This window comes from Taudactylus pleione, unplaced genomic scaffold, assembly GCF_031769625.1.
Source record: "Taudactylus pleione unplaced genomic scaffold, aTauple2 ptg000026l, whole genome shotgun sequence".
Lineage (NCBI taxonomy): Eukaryota > Metazoa > Chordata > Amphibia > Anura > Myobatrachidae > Taudactylus > Taudactylus pleione.
Window position 1 is genome coordinate 7,928,323 of NW_028284428.1, and position 17,951 is coordinate 7,946,273.

Consider the following 17,951-nt stretch of genomic DNA (forward strand, 5'->3'; position numbering starts at 1 on the left):
GAGTGTCTCACCTGGGAGAGTAGGCAGGGAGTTTGCTCAGAGACACTTGGAAACCTAGCAGTGAGGACTGTGCTGTGCTTTTGTTGCTGGTGAGGGTATTAGGCCCTGCCAGGTTCTTGTAGTGAGGGAAACCACTTGTAAAGTTAGAGCCCAGACAGGGCTAGGATTTATGTTTATGTTTTCTTTATGTAATTTCTGATATTGTACAATAAAGACTGGCGCTGACCAGCTTGTACTCACATCCAGACTGGTGTGCTGTTTCCCGGCTGCTGTGTGTGTAAGGAAGGAGTCCATCTACCCCAGGAGAGGGACCCCTAACCCGACTGAACGTCACATTATATATATATATATATATATATATATATATATATATATAAGCAAGCCACAGACTTTGCTGAAACAAAGTGCTAATATGCTATAAGTGAACTAAGATGCACAATTGACGAAAAAGTAGCACGATGAAGGAAAAAGTAGCAACACTGAGGAAAAAGTTCACAATTCAGAATAAAAACAAAACAAGTGGCCCAAGTCATATATCATTATGCTCAGTCTGCAACATTATACTGATTCCTTTGTGACAAAAAAACATAAACCCAAGTATGTAGTAGTACGTACACTATTTGCGAACCAAGATGTAAAATTGAGGGAAAAGTACCTGGCATGGGAATCACGCCAGAGATCTCGAGCCATATGGTGCAAAATGGATGGGTTTACGAGGCCAGATCTGTACACACATACAGTACAGTACATACACACACAGATAATATTATATATATATATTGAAGCCTGATCTAGGTTAGGTAATTACACACATCTGAGTGATGAACTAATTGCGGCTGTGGCACATACACGTCATATCTAACGTGCACGAATGCACCACAGCTCCCACTACGCTCACCGTGCACATTAGGTGTGATGTGCACGCGTGCTCTGGGAAAGGAGAGCACCAGTAAATGGAGGAAGGTAAGTATTAGTAACAGAATGGGAAGGGGAGGGTAGCAGGACAGGAGTAGGGCAGAGAGTGGGCTTGGAAGTGGCGGTGAGATAGGGGCGGCAGAAGAGAGGAGAGCGGGAGGGAGAGGGCGAAGAGCAGGCTGGGAAGGGGCAAATTAGATGGGGTATGGTAGCCGGCTGAGACTTACACCTGGTGTGTCAGCAAATTATTCAGAAAACATTAAACTAAATTAATGAACTTTTGGCCATAGAAGTCAGGGGTAAAAAGATAATCAATTGTATATACTGTAATAACAGTAATGTAATGTTTGAAGAATGCAGAAGCCGGTACCAACATTTTAGCACTGCCAAGTACATTAAAAGTTACACAGTATTTTACATAAAAAAAAATTCATTAGTTTCTCTCTCTATCCCATCCTAGGAGTATATTTACTAAAGTGAGAGTTTTTAGAAATGGAGATGTTGCCCATATCAACCAATCAGAATCTACTTAACATTTAACTAGCACCTTCTAAAGATAATAGCTAGAATCTGATTGGTTGCCATGGGAAACATCTCCATTTCTAAAAACTCTCCCCCTAGTGTTTAAACCATCTTTATTATAATAAATGTTGACTAAGATATACCAGCATTTATGACATATTTGCGATGCAATAAGAAGCCCTTTTCGCCAGCAAAAATATATTTTTCTATGTTAATAGGTCTCTTCACACATTGATAAATATTCCTGTAAAAATAATATGTCACAATAAATAGTGCCAAGTAAGCCAGCAACAATGTAATATAAATGTGCTTTCCTGGAATGTGTATGGTCAACTACTTTGCTCAAAGTAACTACTTATTTCTTACCAGTCCTTCACTTGGCTTTATGTTGGAGAGCTGTATAACTTCCAGGTGAGCAGACTGAGAAACCAGCGGATCAGATGAGAGAGAGATAATGTGGTCACAGACAGTCGACAGGGTTTTGCACTATAAGACAGAAAAAAAAAATCAAACACATCATAAAGAGTTAATGAAGAATACCTGAATCACTGAAGCGAGTTCAAAGATGGGGTCTAACACAGTAGAATGCAGATGTAATTGTTGAAATTTCCTTTTTAATCAAGATAAAAGGTTGATTAAAGCCTTAGCAAGTAGATGTAACAACTCAAACGCTGAGATAATTGGATATAATTTACAATTAATAATAGGGATCTATTTTATAGGCCTATTCTTGTAATCCTGAAAACTAACTAATGAAAGCTCCTATCACTTAATAAGCATGTGCTTTAAAGTTATATTTGAAATGTAATACTAGAAATATGACTTACAGATGTGTCCACATACATATTATTTCATTGCGCTTTAAACAGCCCTTCTAGTCGCGCAACGCCGTGGCGTGACCGGTATCGTCAAGCATATTTTCGTGAGACTTTTTACCTTCAAATGCGCATTATTCGCAAAGTGTTGTTAATAGGACATACAAGCAGCTTCTGATATGCAACATGCCTATATTATATGTTCAACTGCGGCTGTATCTGCATGCAAAATGCTACAGTGTCACAGCCCCTTACACTGTAACGTAACGTTTCATATGCAGATACACCCGCAGTCGCACACAGAATATAGGCATGCTGCATATCATTTTAATCTGCATAATCTGCTTTTACGTCCTATTCGCAACACTTTTGAAGACGCATTTGAAGGTAAAAAAGTTGCACAAAAAGACGCCAGCGCTACAGAGCTGCACGGCGCTCACTCGTTATGTTTAACACGACTTGTAGTGCACGGAGGTAAGATGTATGTGTACACATCTGTATCACAGGTAAAATTGCATAAAAAGTCATGATTGCTGTAATACAGTAAATAGCATGCAGCAGCACAAGTAAAGGCCCATTGGCCCCAGAGCAAAATACAAGCTGGGGTACCACTTACTGGGGGTATATATGAACCTGGGACATCTACCCTCCACCACAAAAAAAACATGGTAATATTTGGTAACATGTAATTATATAAAAGCCAAGAACTAGTACAGAGGAACACATATTGCCAGCCACAAAGAAGCACCCAATAAACCAAAAGTGGCTTTATGACAAAACACCCAGACACACACTTTAATGCTATTGTTAGCAGTGATGTTAATAAAGTTTCAAAATAGCAGTTGTACAGTGTTACCAGGACGCACCATAATTTTGCAGTTTCTAGGGGAACTCACATACGCACAATGAGAAACTAAAAACAGTATAAAGAGAAGGAGGGGAGGAGGCAGGGCTTACTTCATTCTTTATAACCAGACTGAAGTCCTTTAATGTTTACATAAGGACAGTTTCTGGGAACTATCTTGTTGCACAGCTGCAGTTATTAAGACTGCTGCATGTAATAGGCAAATTGAACTCACCACATGAAGGATCTTGTTTTCCGTTTCATACACCGTACACTCCTTAAATAAAAAACACAAATATGTGAATGGGACAAAAAGCTGAAGCTTTGTAATTACATGTGCTATGGTTACATTTAGCACTTAATTTAGCACTGAGCAAATTATAACAAAAAAATAAAAATGTATAACAAATTAAATGAAGTTAAGCAAATATCAATATTGACCAACAGGTGTATCAATTTATCACAGTCTAATACAAAAAGCAAATAATTTGTTTAACCTTAAATAGATACTGTTTTCGGTTTTATACGTTAAAAAAGAAATATACTATCAGAGAACTATTATTTAAGCGTATTAATTTTCCTTTACTCTTACACGACAACAGGCTTGGTGGGTATATCTAATGCACAGACCTAAGCTAACTGTATCCAGTGTCCTTTTCAAAAACAACATTATAACCAATAGTTTCTGAATATGTAAAGTCCACCTTTACTTTCCCTTTTGTAATATGTAACAAACCTAGGCGACCATTATATTAATATAATACAAAAGTTTATTTAGTCATGCATAGTGTACAAAACTTGATATAGTCATGCATAGTGTACAAAACTTGATATAGTCATGCATAGTAAGCAATACCAGGACACCTAGTAAAACACAAAGTATTTAGTAGTGATCTCTATTTGCTCTATGCAGACTGTATGGACTGTAAGGGGTATATTTAAATTCTACTTATCATTTATCTAGCACCTTCTAGAATGTAATAACTAGAATCTGACTGGTTGCTCTGGGCAATACCTCCACTTCTATAAACCCGCACTTTAGTAAATATACCCCATAGGCTTTGAAAAACACAAATTATATCATGGCTGAGGAATCTTCTCTCCAGTTACTGTCTCGAACCTCAAGCCATAATTTTCAAAATTCATGTTTCACTGAATCTGTAGCCAGGGCTGTAGACAGCCGGCCCGGGCCCCACTACTGTGGAGGGGGCATGGCCTAATCGCGGGATGCGTGGTCACGCCCCCCTTAGGAAAAAAACCCTATTTGCAGAGCCGCGAAGCTGCACTGAGGATGTGGCACAAACCCTGGCCTGTGTAATTAGTACCCGCTCCTCTCGGTGCCCCGGTCTGTAACAGGAAAGAAGTTAAGACATTTCTGCACAATTTATTAATATAATTAAACTGTGAATGAGGAATGAGCTTGTTTTACTCACCCTGTCAGTCAGTACTTTGGCAGAAATTACTTTCCCTACACTTCCACATACAACTCTTAGGTCTCTTTTGATGCACAGGATGTTTGAGAAATTCCTACAAGTTTAAAAAAGTTAAAAAAAAAAAAAGTCTGGGGGCTTTAAAGGCAGCTCCTCAATTTTCATTTCTATTTTCAATGATCACTTCAAGGTTAATTTTAAGCTGTGTTTTGGATTGTTGTTAACATAAAATATCTAACCTCTTCAGGTTGTGATAATTTAGCAGAATAAATTTTTCCTTCCATCAGGTCAATAATTCCTGTGCCACATGCTGCCATAAAGCCCCAGAGACGTACTTACCTAGTTTTGAAGACACCTAGGTGCTGCCCTGCTGAATGGGCATGTCCTATATTACAATCTACAGGGAAATAGATCCAGTCTTGTTTATGGCACTGGATGTTAGTTAAAGTGTTTAATATTGGATTCGGTAAAATAGATGCAACCAAAGATAAGAACTGACAGAGCGAGCAGCAGTAGAAGAATGTTTTGTGAGGAAAATCAATCTAGCCCCTGCATTCAAATATATTGTAAGGGTGAAAGTCTGTTAGGGGAAGACCACTAAGGAAACTATTGCAATAGTAAATATATGAGACTATGAGTGCACATAATAAAGCTTTTGCAGTATCTTCTTGTGTGAGATGTGTGTATTCTGGAAATCTCTCTTAAAGTATATGTATGTAACAGGATTTGGAAACAGAAAGAATGTGGGAGCGAAGAACAGTCCTGCATAAAAAAATGACACATAGGAAGCAGGCTTGAGGAGTAGGGTGGATTGCTGTGTTGTCAACAGATAGATATGTCAGGTGGATACATTCTGTTGGCTGGTGGCAATATTATTAGCTCTGCTTTTTTACATATCTGTCTCAATTACAGAAGTCAGGTTGTATTAATTCCCACTATGATTAAACGTTCACAAAAATGGTCACCTTATAGGTTCCCAATGCATGTAGTCTGGGAGATCATCCACTATTTCAGGAGTCTACCTGGCAAATATTGGCTAAAGTATAGTAGAACCATCCCTATGCCTGTTTTGTACAGTGTTCTCTTCTTCAAATTCTGGGATGGTTTCTCTCCATATCTGTCTTTTTGTGGATCTGGCAATAAAATGTGTATTTTATAATTCCTTAGGGTACAGCACTCCCAATAAGTATTTTTGGTTTATCTCATCATTTTGAAAAGCTCTAATAAGGTTGTAGGAAAGGATTTCTTCATTCCCATATCTATCAGATACATAGAACACAACTCTGGTGTCAGCTAAACCTTTAGCAGGTCCTTTTCAGTGATGAGTGGTTTCTGCTCTGCATTTCTGACCAAGTTATGAGCAGTTTTATAAACGATTTTACTGGGTCATCATCATCTCACATTGGATTCTGCATTTCATATTAACTTCAGTTTATTAATTAGGTTTCTGATAATGGAAATTCCAAACTGGCTGCATATAGATAGGTTTTAAAATCCTTCTCCTGTGAAACTTTAGTCAATCATCTGAATTTTCACATTCTTAGAGGAGCCCATGGTCATACTTACTTATTATTTATTTTATTCATCTGTGAGAAGCCTGCAGTGAAAATGGAGCTGACAGTTGGGGGGGACAGATGCTTCACGTCACATCAACATGACGCAAATCTCATAGAAGCGTTTCATATTGGCATCGCCCCCTTCACCTCGACCAGTAATTTACAGCATTATACTCCCCATCCTGCCTGCTGCACTAGGTAGTGTGTGAATGCAAGAGGACTACCTACTGGCCCTAATATCCAGGATAGTTAGATAAGCTTGGCCCATGGTTTTGAGTGTAATCACAATATCCTAAAGGGTTAGATCAAAACTCTGGTCTTGCATTCTTCTTGCATATATTTAGGGTGTACAGAGTCAAATCAAGTTTTATAGAGCCTTAAAAAATTATACTTAATCATCTGGGAGGATTCCCAAATATTATTTTTCCACATAGTGCCCATACTTGTCTAAGCATTTGTTCCAACAGTGCACCAAGGCACCTATCCCAACATAGAAAAAAATCAGTGTCAAGCGCCTGTGGCCTGGATATAACGGCTTGCTGAACTTCACCATGGGTTGCGAATCACCTTCCATCCAAGTGCTTCTTCAATGGTCCAAAGAGATGGATATCACTCCGTGCCAAGTCAGGGCTGTAGGGAGGATGGGCCAGTACCCCACAATGGTAGCGCAGTAACAACTCATGTGTGCAGTTGGTTGAGTGTGGCCTTGTGTCATCGTGCAGCAATACATATGTTTGGAGCTCTAGTTCTTGTTTAAACAAGAGCGCATCATTCTTTAATCAGATTCTTCTGAGTTATTAAAAATGTATGTGTTTAATTTTTATCTATGGTAAATACAATATTTTTTAGGTATTGAAACACAACTCTTATATAATTTTAGATGATTTTCTGATGGGTGGGTGCGCAGAGCTGGAACAAGAATGGAATATCTCCCCGTCTACAGTGACAGGGGGTTTAGAGCAACGGGATGCGCAAACACAATTGAATCGCCCCCACTGAAAGTTACCGGTGCATATATAATTATTCTCTTTCCAGTGGTCTCGGGAGGCTCAGTTGAGTCATTAAAGGGGGTTTCAGGCAGAAATCTTTATCAAACTTTATCATCCTGCCTGCATCTTAAACCTTATTAACATCGGAATAAGAACAAATGCTAATAATGGAGTCATAAAATTAGGGTGTGCAATCCAAGTCCTTCCCCCTCTCTATCCTGTGTATTTGTGTGTATATAAAGTACATTTGAAGGTTGAGACTCCTTCTGCTTGGTACCAGCACCCAGGTTGAGACTCCTTCTGCTTGGTACCAGCACCCCTCCCATCTGCCCTCAGGTGATTTTAAAAAGCACAGATTCTGCATTGCGGTCTACAGATTAGGAGGCATTACAATGGTAAGTGCCTGATAAATTAATATAATGTATTAGTATTAGTAATGTAAGGAACCCATCTAATGGGGTTCACCTTGACGTGGAGGATGGGCTCACATGCTTTGCCAAATATGCGTTTAGAACCTCATTTATTCTCCATAATAATTTTCGAATGTATCCTGATTGTTTTTTATTATCAGTGTTCACCTGCATTTGTTTTCCTGCACTGCCACATTACTGCCAGGGGTGGATGAGAGGGAGGAAAACCTGGGTAACTGAGCAGGGTGGGACTCTGCATTGGATGTGACCAGGCCTGTTAAGAGCCTAAAGACCAAATTAAAGTTGTATTTATTTTGAAGCAGACAATGCATTTTAACATACAGTGAGATTGTTGCCGGAGGACACACTCTTCCTCTAAGCCACAATCAATGGTGAAGTGGCTGTATAACATATCCTGCTTTCTAATACATTTAGTAGATCAAATATTCTTGATATTGGGGGGGTAGTTACATTTCTGACTTTTTTTTTATCCAGAAAAATGGACAACCCCAAAATTTGGTGGCAGGGTATGTGCCCCACCTGTTCCATCCTAGTTACACCACTGCACTAACCATGAACAAAATGACAGTCTCAGGATGTCATTTCATCTGCCAGTAACAAACTCATCCCAATCTCGCTGCAGCCTTTGCCCCCTTTGCCAGTGCTCTATGCAGAATATCTACCACAGTTTAGTAAACAAGTGGCTGTTGTAAAAAGCAAAGCATAACAAATGCTTATTACAGCATATAGAAAAAATAATAATAAAAAAATCTCATAATGCGAAAAAGGCAGAACAGAAATGAAAGAGAAGTGAGTGTGAAATCCACATTAAATCCTATTAGATATCAGGCAAATACTAAGTAGAATGTTCTCACCACTGTTAACTGTTAAAAGCTGAAAAGCTGTAAATTGCTTCTGTCAAGCTCATCTGTATCTCAGGTCATAGTAACCTTGGTACACTGTCAGCCTGGTGAATGTCATGCTGTGCATAATTACCACAAAACTATATATAAAAAAGAAAAACCTTGACACGAAGTATAAAAAAGTCTGACTGAAAAGGAAAAAGAAACCCAATAGCTTATGCTTGTTCTTTTCTTAATAAAGTTTGGAAACTAGTGGTGAAATGAATTGATGGAAAGCATGTGGTGTTACAGGCCATTTCATAGAGGTATGAAACTCTGGGGATTTAATATTTGAGTTCTACTTCTGCTTTGCCACAACATCGTGGGCCTGATGCAGAGCAGGAAGTAAATCAGACATTACATAGCTCAAAAGAAGCGTGGCCAGAAAAAAATAAATAAAAAGAGTCTCTATTCGCCTATACATATGCAGAGTTGTGTATTCATCTCGAGACACTTACGCCTCTGCTTTGGCAGGATATGCACCTGGTTTACTACTAGTCCTCATCATCAGTATGTGCGATTACTCCCAGGTCTCTGGCCCTGATCAATTCGGAGCACTAGGCAAGATTTTAGCCAGCACCCCTCCCCCATCGAAAATAGATGCCACCTTAAAGCATAGTCGCACCAACATCTTATGCTGAGTGAAAGGAAAAGATTTTATCTGGAGCCCCTTAAAATTAGATTTAAAGTACAGTATGACATCTTATCATCCATACTAAAGCCCAGGTTAGAGGCACTCCTGCAGGGCCCCCCCTTATTAGGTTGTGCAGGGAGAGCACAATCACAGGTAGTGACCCCACGAAACAGCTCCTTCCTCGGGAAATGTTAGTCCCCGACAGGGAAGCGCTGGCTGTAAACAGCATGTGTGTCAGGGACACTGCAGCCACCGGCCTGACCTCACAGCTGGTCTCATCTGCTGATCTGGATGGAACAGTGGGTGCTGGAGCTCATACAGCCCCAGGTAGGCATGGTGAGAATGGGGGACAAGAGGTGCTCATAGGATCACCACCAGGATGGTAACAGTAAGTAAAGTACCCAGGGATAGTGTCCTTGGGCTAGTTGAAAGCGACAAAGACTAGCTCCTTGCGGTCCAGTGTCTCATTCTTGACTGCCAGTAATTTGTACTTGGGATGCCCTAGGCACTGCGCCTCTTTCCTCCTTTACACTTTGGGGCATACGTATCAAAGCTTGATGTGAGATAAAATTGTGAGATATATATCACCAACCAATCAGCTTCTAACTTACATTCTGCAGGCTGTGTTTAAGAAATGATAATTTGGAGCTGATTGGTTGGTGATATACAGTATATTTCACAATTTTATCTCACATCAAGCTTTGATACATCATATGCCCCTAAGTCTGGCTGCTTCCTTCCCCTGGGTCTCAGGTTTCACAGATTCCCCTCGCACGGTGCTTCCGATGCTGATCTGCTCCCCACCACTGGGGCCCGGCTGAGACATGACGGAAGGGGCTGAGCCAGCAAAGTCTGAGACATAACTGCGGCTGCTGGAAGTTGTCGGCTAGATAGTGCTAGGCAAGTGCCTAGGTCGCATGTGCCTAGGTCGCATGTGCCCAAGGCCGGCTCTATCAGGTCTGCATAGCTTATGTTTGCATAAATAAGCTCTCACTGAGAGTCTATATAGTCTGGGTTTGCCTGATCTAAGGTCTCGGCCATCAACCGTTAGGGCAGAGGTTCCCAAACACCGCCATTACGGTCCACATTTTAAGAATATCCATGCTTGAGCACAGGTGACTTCATTTGTACTCCAGTCAATTTAATTTTACTATCTGGACTCAAGCATGGATATCCTTAAAACCTGGAGTGTAATAGTGGAGTTTGTAACCTCTGTATTTGGGGGTTTATGTTTGCTAGTGATCAGGAAGAGTTTTTCACTAATTCTCACAGATTTATGATGAATTACAAGTTTCTCTTGCAGTGTAACAAAAATGGGGGATATGTACTAAGCCTTGGAGAGAGATAAAATACCAAGCAATCAGCTTCTAACTATGACGTTACAGGATTGGTTTGAAAATTACAGTTAGGAGCTGATTGGTTGGTACTTTATCTCTACAAGGCTTAGTACAGTAATTTTCAACCTTTTTCAACTCGCAGCACACCGATCAAGATTTTAAAATTGCTAAGGCACACCATCAGTCCCTCACAAGAAAAAAAACACACACAATGGCCCCATGGGAAAAAAAACTCCCACAAATTGGCCCCGCACAGGAAAAAGAACAGACTTTGGTCCCCACAGAAAAACAAACACACACATTGCCCCCCACAGACAAAAATAAAGCACAATGGCCCCCACAGAACACAAACACACACATTGGGCCCCACAGAAAAAAAACCCCAAAAAAACAAAACCATTGCTCCCCACAGGAAAAAAAAATTACATTGGCCACCACAGAAAAAAATAAAACACAATGGCCCCCATAGAACACAAACACACACATTGGCCACCACAGAAAAAAATAAAGTAACCAGCTGAGAAAGCATACTGTCATCCCTGTCCTGCCCCTCATCGGCTGGGGCAGGCAAGATTGCAACATGGCATGCGTGACCTATGTCATGCTGCTACGTCCCCATAGGTCACGGACCGGGCGTGTCTGAGCCTCCCAGAAGAGTCCAACACTTCCCGGCCAGCAGTACAAGTAAAGTCAACTCTGACTTCGCGGCTCACTTGACAACCGCTCACGGCACACTAGTGTGCCACGGCACAGTGATTGAGGTAGATGTACTAAGCCAGCATTTTTCAATGTATAATTCATATTAAGGTTGTGCATCTGTATTGTCCTTACACGTAATACATTTGCTTTGGATACTATGGATGGCCATCGAGTGCTGACAATCTTTGATGGTTAGTCACTGAGGCCCGATGGCTTTTCCATCAATGACAGAGATCCAATGGTTCTCTGCCGTGAATGGCACAAAGCCTTGTTATGTTTTTTTTTCTCCCTAGTGCCAGGGCACAGAGCATAGCTCTGCCCCTCAATGCAAACCCCAAATCCCCACACACCAACTCTGATTGGCCCATTGCTCGGTGAGTAAGACAGCAGGGTTGACCATCAATCGCACTAGTGTATGACCAGCATAAGTTTTTGCCTGATGAATGATCATATCTCCCAGCATTTTTCAGATGGCGCTGATAGTTATCTGCATAATAGTAAGGCAAATAATGCAGCAATTGCAATGTATCAGCATGAAATTCCAGCTTGACCAATAACCACATGAGTATTTCAGTTTAACCTTACTTAAATGGTTCACAACATATCTGACTGTACACATGAGGTATATCTATAATGTATTCATTGAGTACTGAACGTTTGCATTGTGCTCAATGATTTGCATGCTACTCAAACTATGAGAGATCTGCGCAGGATCTTTAATGCACTTGTGCAGGCCTTCCTCTGTGAGTTCTCTCGTAGCTGCAGCTTGATTTACAGTGGCCGTTTGGGGGCAGGGATGGGTTACATTCCAGAAAACGGGGGCATCGCCCCTGTTTTCTGGGAGTGTGCCGAGGCCAGAGTCAGCATCTTCAGACGTTACCTTCCTGGCCTCACTATGGAGCTGCGATGGGCATGACCATCATCTCATAAAAGATCTGATGCTGCACCTCAGGATGCAGCACTCGGATCTGCGATGTCTATTTACACCAGACGCCTCCTGCTGCTTCATTTGCATATGAGTTGTACGGTACTGCAGTGTCTTCCCAGCAGCTATGCAATACCGAACAACCCTGAATTAGGCCATATGTGTCTTTAGTTTCGGACATCTCTGACCAAGTGTTGCAATGCAGAAGCGCTTCTCCCAATGCCCTCTATTCAGGACAGCCCTGTGGCTTTGTGGTTAGCATTATGGCTCAACACTAAGGTAATTTACTTGATTGGGTCTCATAGTTTCAAGTACTGTAATGGTCCTCAGGTTGCATTTGTGCCATTTATTTGGTGATCAGCTAGTTATCATCATTATATGCATGTAGTAGTTTGGCACTGCATAGTTTGGGGTCATTTTTGTTTTTACTGACGTTTTGTCTTTCACCGGTCTTCTCTACTTGGGTAATACTTGCCACTTTTAACAATGGGGACTTGAGGAATTTTCATTTTTACCTGTCTAGATTGGACGTAATTTGTCCTTAAATGTATAATTAGTCACTCAGCAGGGCTATTTTTTTCTTGCTTTACCTCTCGCAGAGTTTTCTATGAGCTTCCCTTATCCCCCTCCAATAAAAACATCTCTCTCTTTTGCTTAGGCTTCCCCTCTAGTTCTTCTGGATAATAGTGCAGGTGGTCTATAATATTGATGCTCCATCTGCAGAAAACACATACTACTTTTCTTTTTGCAGTAATAAATGTATTTTTTTACATTTCTAGATACCTCTTCCCACCAACCCTTTTAATCAAAGTGCAAAATTGTTAATGTCGACATGCTCGGCATGATGACATTCATCATGTTGACACTGAAATGTCAACATAATTAGAATTTCGAGAAGACTTTCCTGGTGGTCCAGTGGTGGCTTACCTTGTTCGGCATGTCCAGCGGTGTCTTCTGTGTCCGTATATCAGCTGGGACAGTGAGTTCTGACTGATCCTGTGGAGGTTCCTGCGGTAAGTAGCCCTAACCCCTAACCAGGGTATAACCGTAACCTACCCTACGCACAGTCTATTCCCAACCTCTGCTCCTGCAGCCTAACCCATACTGTAGGCATTCTTACAGTGTCTGTATTTCCATGTTAACATTGTTGTAAGTGTCAACACTATGACTGCATCCCGCTAAAATAACAGATTGAGAGGGGTATTCAATATGAAACGTTAACTTCACTGTCGAAGTTAACGTTTCATATCGGAGTTTTTACCTGCGTTAAAGTATCGGGCGCGCTCCCGCTAATCCCCGTATTCAATATAAAATTAACGAAAACAGGAAGCTCCGAAGTTGGATTTGCGTAAAGTTACGAATTTTTCCTTAAAAAAATTGTAAGACCCCCCTAAAGTTGTAAAAACATGGGGGATCACTATGGGTACCCCCGTTTTAGCCTTTAATTGAAAGTCGGGGATTTAAATAGCCGCAGCAGGTGTTTTTTTTCTGACATTGAAGAAGTGTTGCAGAAGAGCACTTATTTTTTTCGTACTTTAAGTGGTCCCATCAAATTTGGGGTACATGAAAATGGGTACTAGCATATTTTTATGTCCCTAAAGTAAATTTTAAAAAATTCTGCATTTGTGCACCTGCCGCTATAATTCTATTCTTCAAAACACCTGCTGCATACTTGCAGAATAGCCCTGAACCTATTTCCCTATTGTTATAAAAAATTTTCCCATTTTTTTTTTCACCCCAATTTTTTAAATAATTTTTTGGGGTGTCCCTATTTTTTTTTTTTAAACTTTTTTAAATGTCATTCCCAGGGGTGCAGGCTATGTTTTTTAAACCTGCACCCCTAAACCCCAATTCTGCACTTTTTTTCGACAAGTTATCCCCGTTTTTTATCAAAGACTTTTCAAAACTGCGATAAGTCTTTGAAATTGAATACGGTGTAAAAGTAAAACCTGCGATAATGACGTCATACCTCCGATATTAACGCAAAAACGATGTTTTCGTTCCCATATTGAATACCCCTGTGAGACTTCAAACCCTCTCTAACCCTACAGTATAGGAAGGCCATGACAGCAGTGTACAGGCACAATTGAAAACAAATGTATTGTTTTATTACATATTTATTTTGCTCTCCTGATGATCAATCCAGACTGCCATCTTATTCTGCCCAAATTGTAGCATGCAGGGTGTCAATCAGTTATACACTGCAGTTTAAACACAAACTGCTTCATCGTTTAAGTTTTAAACAAGGAAAAAAAACAGCATATTTCCCATTTCAGTTAGTTTATCTGCAAAAGTAATGCAGAAGAAAAACGGGGCGTCTAATAAGCCTAGTCACGCTACTCTGTGTTGGCCAACAGGTTACCAGAAGACTTGTACATTATTCAAGCATAGATTTATTTATACTATGCAATGTACTATATGATTCTTCTAGACACAAGCAAATATTAGGTTTACCAGTAAAGGTTTCAATACAAATCAAGAAACAGCCCTATGCCTTAGCTGCAGTTGATTCCCTTAAAGTGGGTGGTACTGTGGTTTATTTATCAAATCAGTGCATTTTGTTTCTGCGCAGGGGCCAGGGGCAGAACTATGGGAGACAATGGAGGCGTCTGGTGCCAGCACTGATGGGGCTCCTCCAATGCCCACAATATATTCACCCCACTTAGGGCTGTAAATATGTACCCGGAGTGTACTGTCACGGCCGCCCAATACATGGCATCTCTTCCCAGCTACCATAACCATATGCTAGTGGAGGGCTCCGTGTCAGATCATCATATGCCGCTTACGTCTATCTATAGCCTGTCCCCATTCATTGATGTCGCTGCTCCTCAGCAGCTTCTCATGCCAGTGTGACTCTAATGCCCCCCTCACCGACAACTCCCAGTCCCACTCCTTCCTGGTGGCAGCTCTAGCAGTGGACCTGAGCCATATGCTAATTGCACTATACAGGTCCCTATCTTATCTGTGACTAACGCATAGCTGTATATACCCAAAAAAGGGTGTTTTGAGGGATATCCTGCAACTTTACTTTAGTAAATAGGTCCAATAGAGACAAATGCACATATTCTATATTAGTGTTTTTGTGCGTATGAATGGATAGATACAGAGAGAGAGAGAGAGAGAGAGATATGCACCATATTTAGTTTCCCTTTTTTTTTTAGGGCCGGGGGGGGCACCAAATTATAACTTACCTCCAGGCGTCTGGAATGAACTTATGCCACTGGCAGGGGCAGAACTAGAAATATATTGACTCATGACATAACTGTGATGGGGTCCTCTATACACCATCATAAAGCCATACACACCATACTGTGGGGCCTATTCATCATAACTAACATTTCTCTGGAGGTAATTAGGTTTAGAACTCGCATGGATTCTACCTAATTACCGAAGGAATTCATCATTCCTCCTCTCCATAACTATCTATTTCGAAAAGCTGTTATTTTTGCGATGACAGCTTTTCGGGAAATAGATAGTTTTCCCTCTCTACACTACCTTACCGCAGCTGTAATCAGTGCTGCGCATGCGCTGTTACATCCATAAAAGCAGCGCATGTGCAGCACTGCCTACAGCTGCGGTAATTCTGTGTGTGTCCCCCCTCCACTCACCTCTCCCCCATCCCTGACTTACCTGCCTGCTGCAGCTGCCTCTGACTCAGTCTGCTGTTCGGACACTGTGTTCAACAGGCAGAACACAGCAAAGTTTAGAAAAAAAACCAACATTTTAAACTTTACTGTGTTCTTTCGGGAGAACACAGTATCAGAGCAGACACCGGAGCCAGAGGAGAGACCAGGGAGCGCCGGAGGGAGCCGGCGGAGGACCTGCCCACACTGACAGCAGGTAAGTGTCACCTACTATACGTCACCTTCACAGTGACGTATAGTAACATCATCAAATTCCAAAAATATATAATTTTCGGAATTCGATGAATAGCCTAATTTCCATATCCCCATACATGAAACCATATAAATGCTTGGAAAAAATAATTATGAAGCCCATACTTGCCTACTTTTCATTTTTCCTTTCCAGGAGAAGCCCCATCCTCTCCCCGCTGACTCGCGATTCCTGGTATTATCTCCCCATCCTGCTCACTTCAGTAGAAAGTGGACAGGATGCGGGAGATCTACCCACTCTCCGGGGGTACAGACAGAGGACTACCGTATGTGGCCATATGCAAAGTACTGGAGGAAGTTCAAGTGTGTCAAATGGTTGCTTTTTGCAACTATTAAAAGTGAAGAAGAAAACAATAGCCAGCAACTGTATTATTAGAGCAAATAAAAGGGTCTAGAATATTATGGGGTACATAAATGTGCCTCTATAGTGATATTTAATTGTGTATATACAAGTTTGAAAACATTTGGAAAATGCACTTGCAACTCCCATTAACAATTTCAGAAACTCTTTTCCCATCAATGATATACTTCTGCATACACGTCCCATGTCATTTAACCCACTTTTCTGTTCTTTTTTTTATAAATTTTTTTACACAAAGTAACCTGAGAAATTATGTGTTCATTGGCCATATTTTCCCAAATATATTATTACTCATGTGGGGGTGTCCAAGCGGTACTGCACTATGGGTCTCATTCAGACCCGCTCGTGAGCGCAGGACGCTCGCAAGCGGGTCGATGTTACCCCAATGCGCATGCACACGACGGAGGGAGCTCCGTCGTGCGCAAGCGCGAGACCCGGACAGCGACAGCCAAGCTGTCGCTCCGGGTCTCGCACCAATGGGGGCGTGCTGTCGATGGTGACTGACAGCACGCCCCCTTTGGTGGGCGTGCCGGGGGCGTGGCTGCCAGACGGAGGCGTTCCCATGGGAACGCCTACCGTCTGGGTCCAGCCCCACTGGGTTGATGGTCCCCCACTGCGCATGCGCCACCTCCGGCGTGCGCATGCGCGAGACCCGTCCAGCGACGCCTGCTCCGTCGCTACTGGTCTCGCTACAAGACAGGGCGGCTGTTGATGTTGATTGACAGCTCACCCCGTTTTGTAGGCGGGGGGGGTGGCTGCACAAACGCAAGCGTTCCCTTAGGAACGCCTGGCGTTTGTCGTCGCCGTACTGACATCACTAGTGATGTCAGTAGTGGAGTTCCTGCTCTATTAGATCAGGGAGTCCACTCGGGATTGCGAGAGCTAAAACCCTACCACAGGGTGTCCTCGCAAGCCTGATGGGCGCGATAATCACGACAGGCTCCAGGCCGCTCGCAAAAGCTGTGGGTGATCACCCACAGCTTAGCGAGCGGCCTGAAGAAAAAAAAAACGCCCATCAGACCTGTGAGCTGCCTCCGGCAGCGAGCGGATCTGAATCAGGCCCTAAGATTTGTTAGCTCCCATTGAGACCCACTCATATATCCAATTGCAGAGCAAAAAGTCAAGGACACCGGTTTTCAACCCGTGTTAGGCAATTTTCGGCCAACTCACTGTTAACCGACTTGGCCCTTAACTCTGCACGTCATTAAAGTACAGCCACTTGTACCACTCTGATTATAATTATGCCCTTGTGTATAAATAAGACACTTTGGACCTTATTCAGAGTCGGTCGTGAGCGCTGAGCGCTCGCAAGAGACTCGATGTTGGTCCACAGGGCATGCACATAACGGAGACTGCTCCGTCGTGCGCATGCGCGAGCCCCCGCTAACGACGGATCACCTGTCGTTAGCGGGCTCGAAGCTGACGGAGCGAGCTGTCGATGTTGATTGGTTGTTTGCTGGGCGGGCAGGGGGCGTGCCTGGCCAAACGGAGGCATTCCTTTTGGAACGCTTGCCTTTTTGTGGGCGTCCCCACTGACATCATCAGTGATGTCAGTGGGGAGCTTCCTGCTCAAACAGAGCAGGAAGCTCCCTGGGGCTTAAGGTTGACGAGACCCTACCCTAGGGTCTCGTCGTAAGCCCGATGATCGCGATGGTCTTGACCATCGCGACCATCTCCCTCAGCGGTCGTTAGAGCTGTGGGTGTTAACCCACAGCCTAA

At 42.3% G+C, this 17,951-nt stretch overlaps 1 protein-coding gene across 4 annotated transcripts in view; it reads right to left on the reverse strand.

Moving 5' to 3' along the window:
* Positions 1-17,951, reverse strand: part of CNKSR2 (connector enhancer of kinase suppressor of Ras 2) — a 431,743-nt gene that overhangs the window by 321,745 nt on the left and 92,047 nt on the right. For all 4 annotated transcript variants that reach the window (XM_088451603.1, XM_088451600.1, XM_088451599.1 and 1 more), the window contains exons 6-7: positions 3,332-3,373; positions 1,804-1,923 (exon numbers count right to left, since the gene is read on the reverse strand). In XM_088451603.1, the coding sequence (XP_088307729.1) occupies positions 1,804-1,923; positions 3,332-3,373 (162 nt within the window). The remainder of the gene's footprint in view (positions 1-1,803; positions 1,924-3,331; positions 3,374-17,951) is intronic.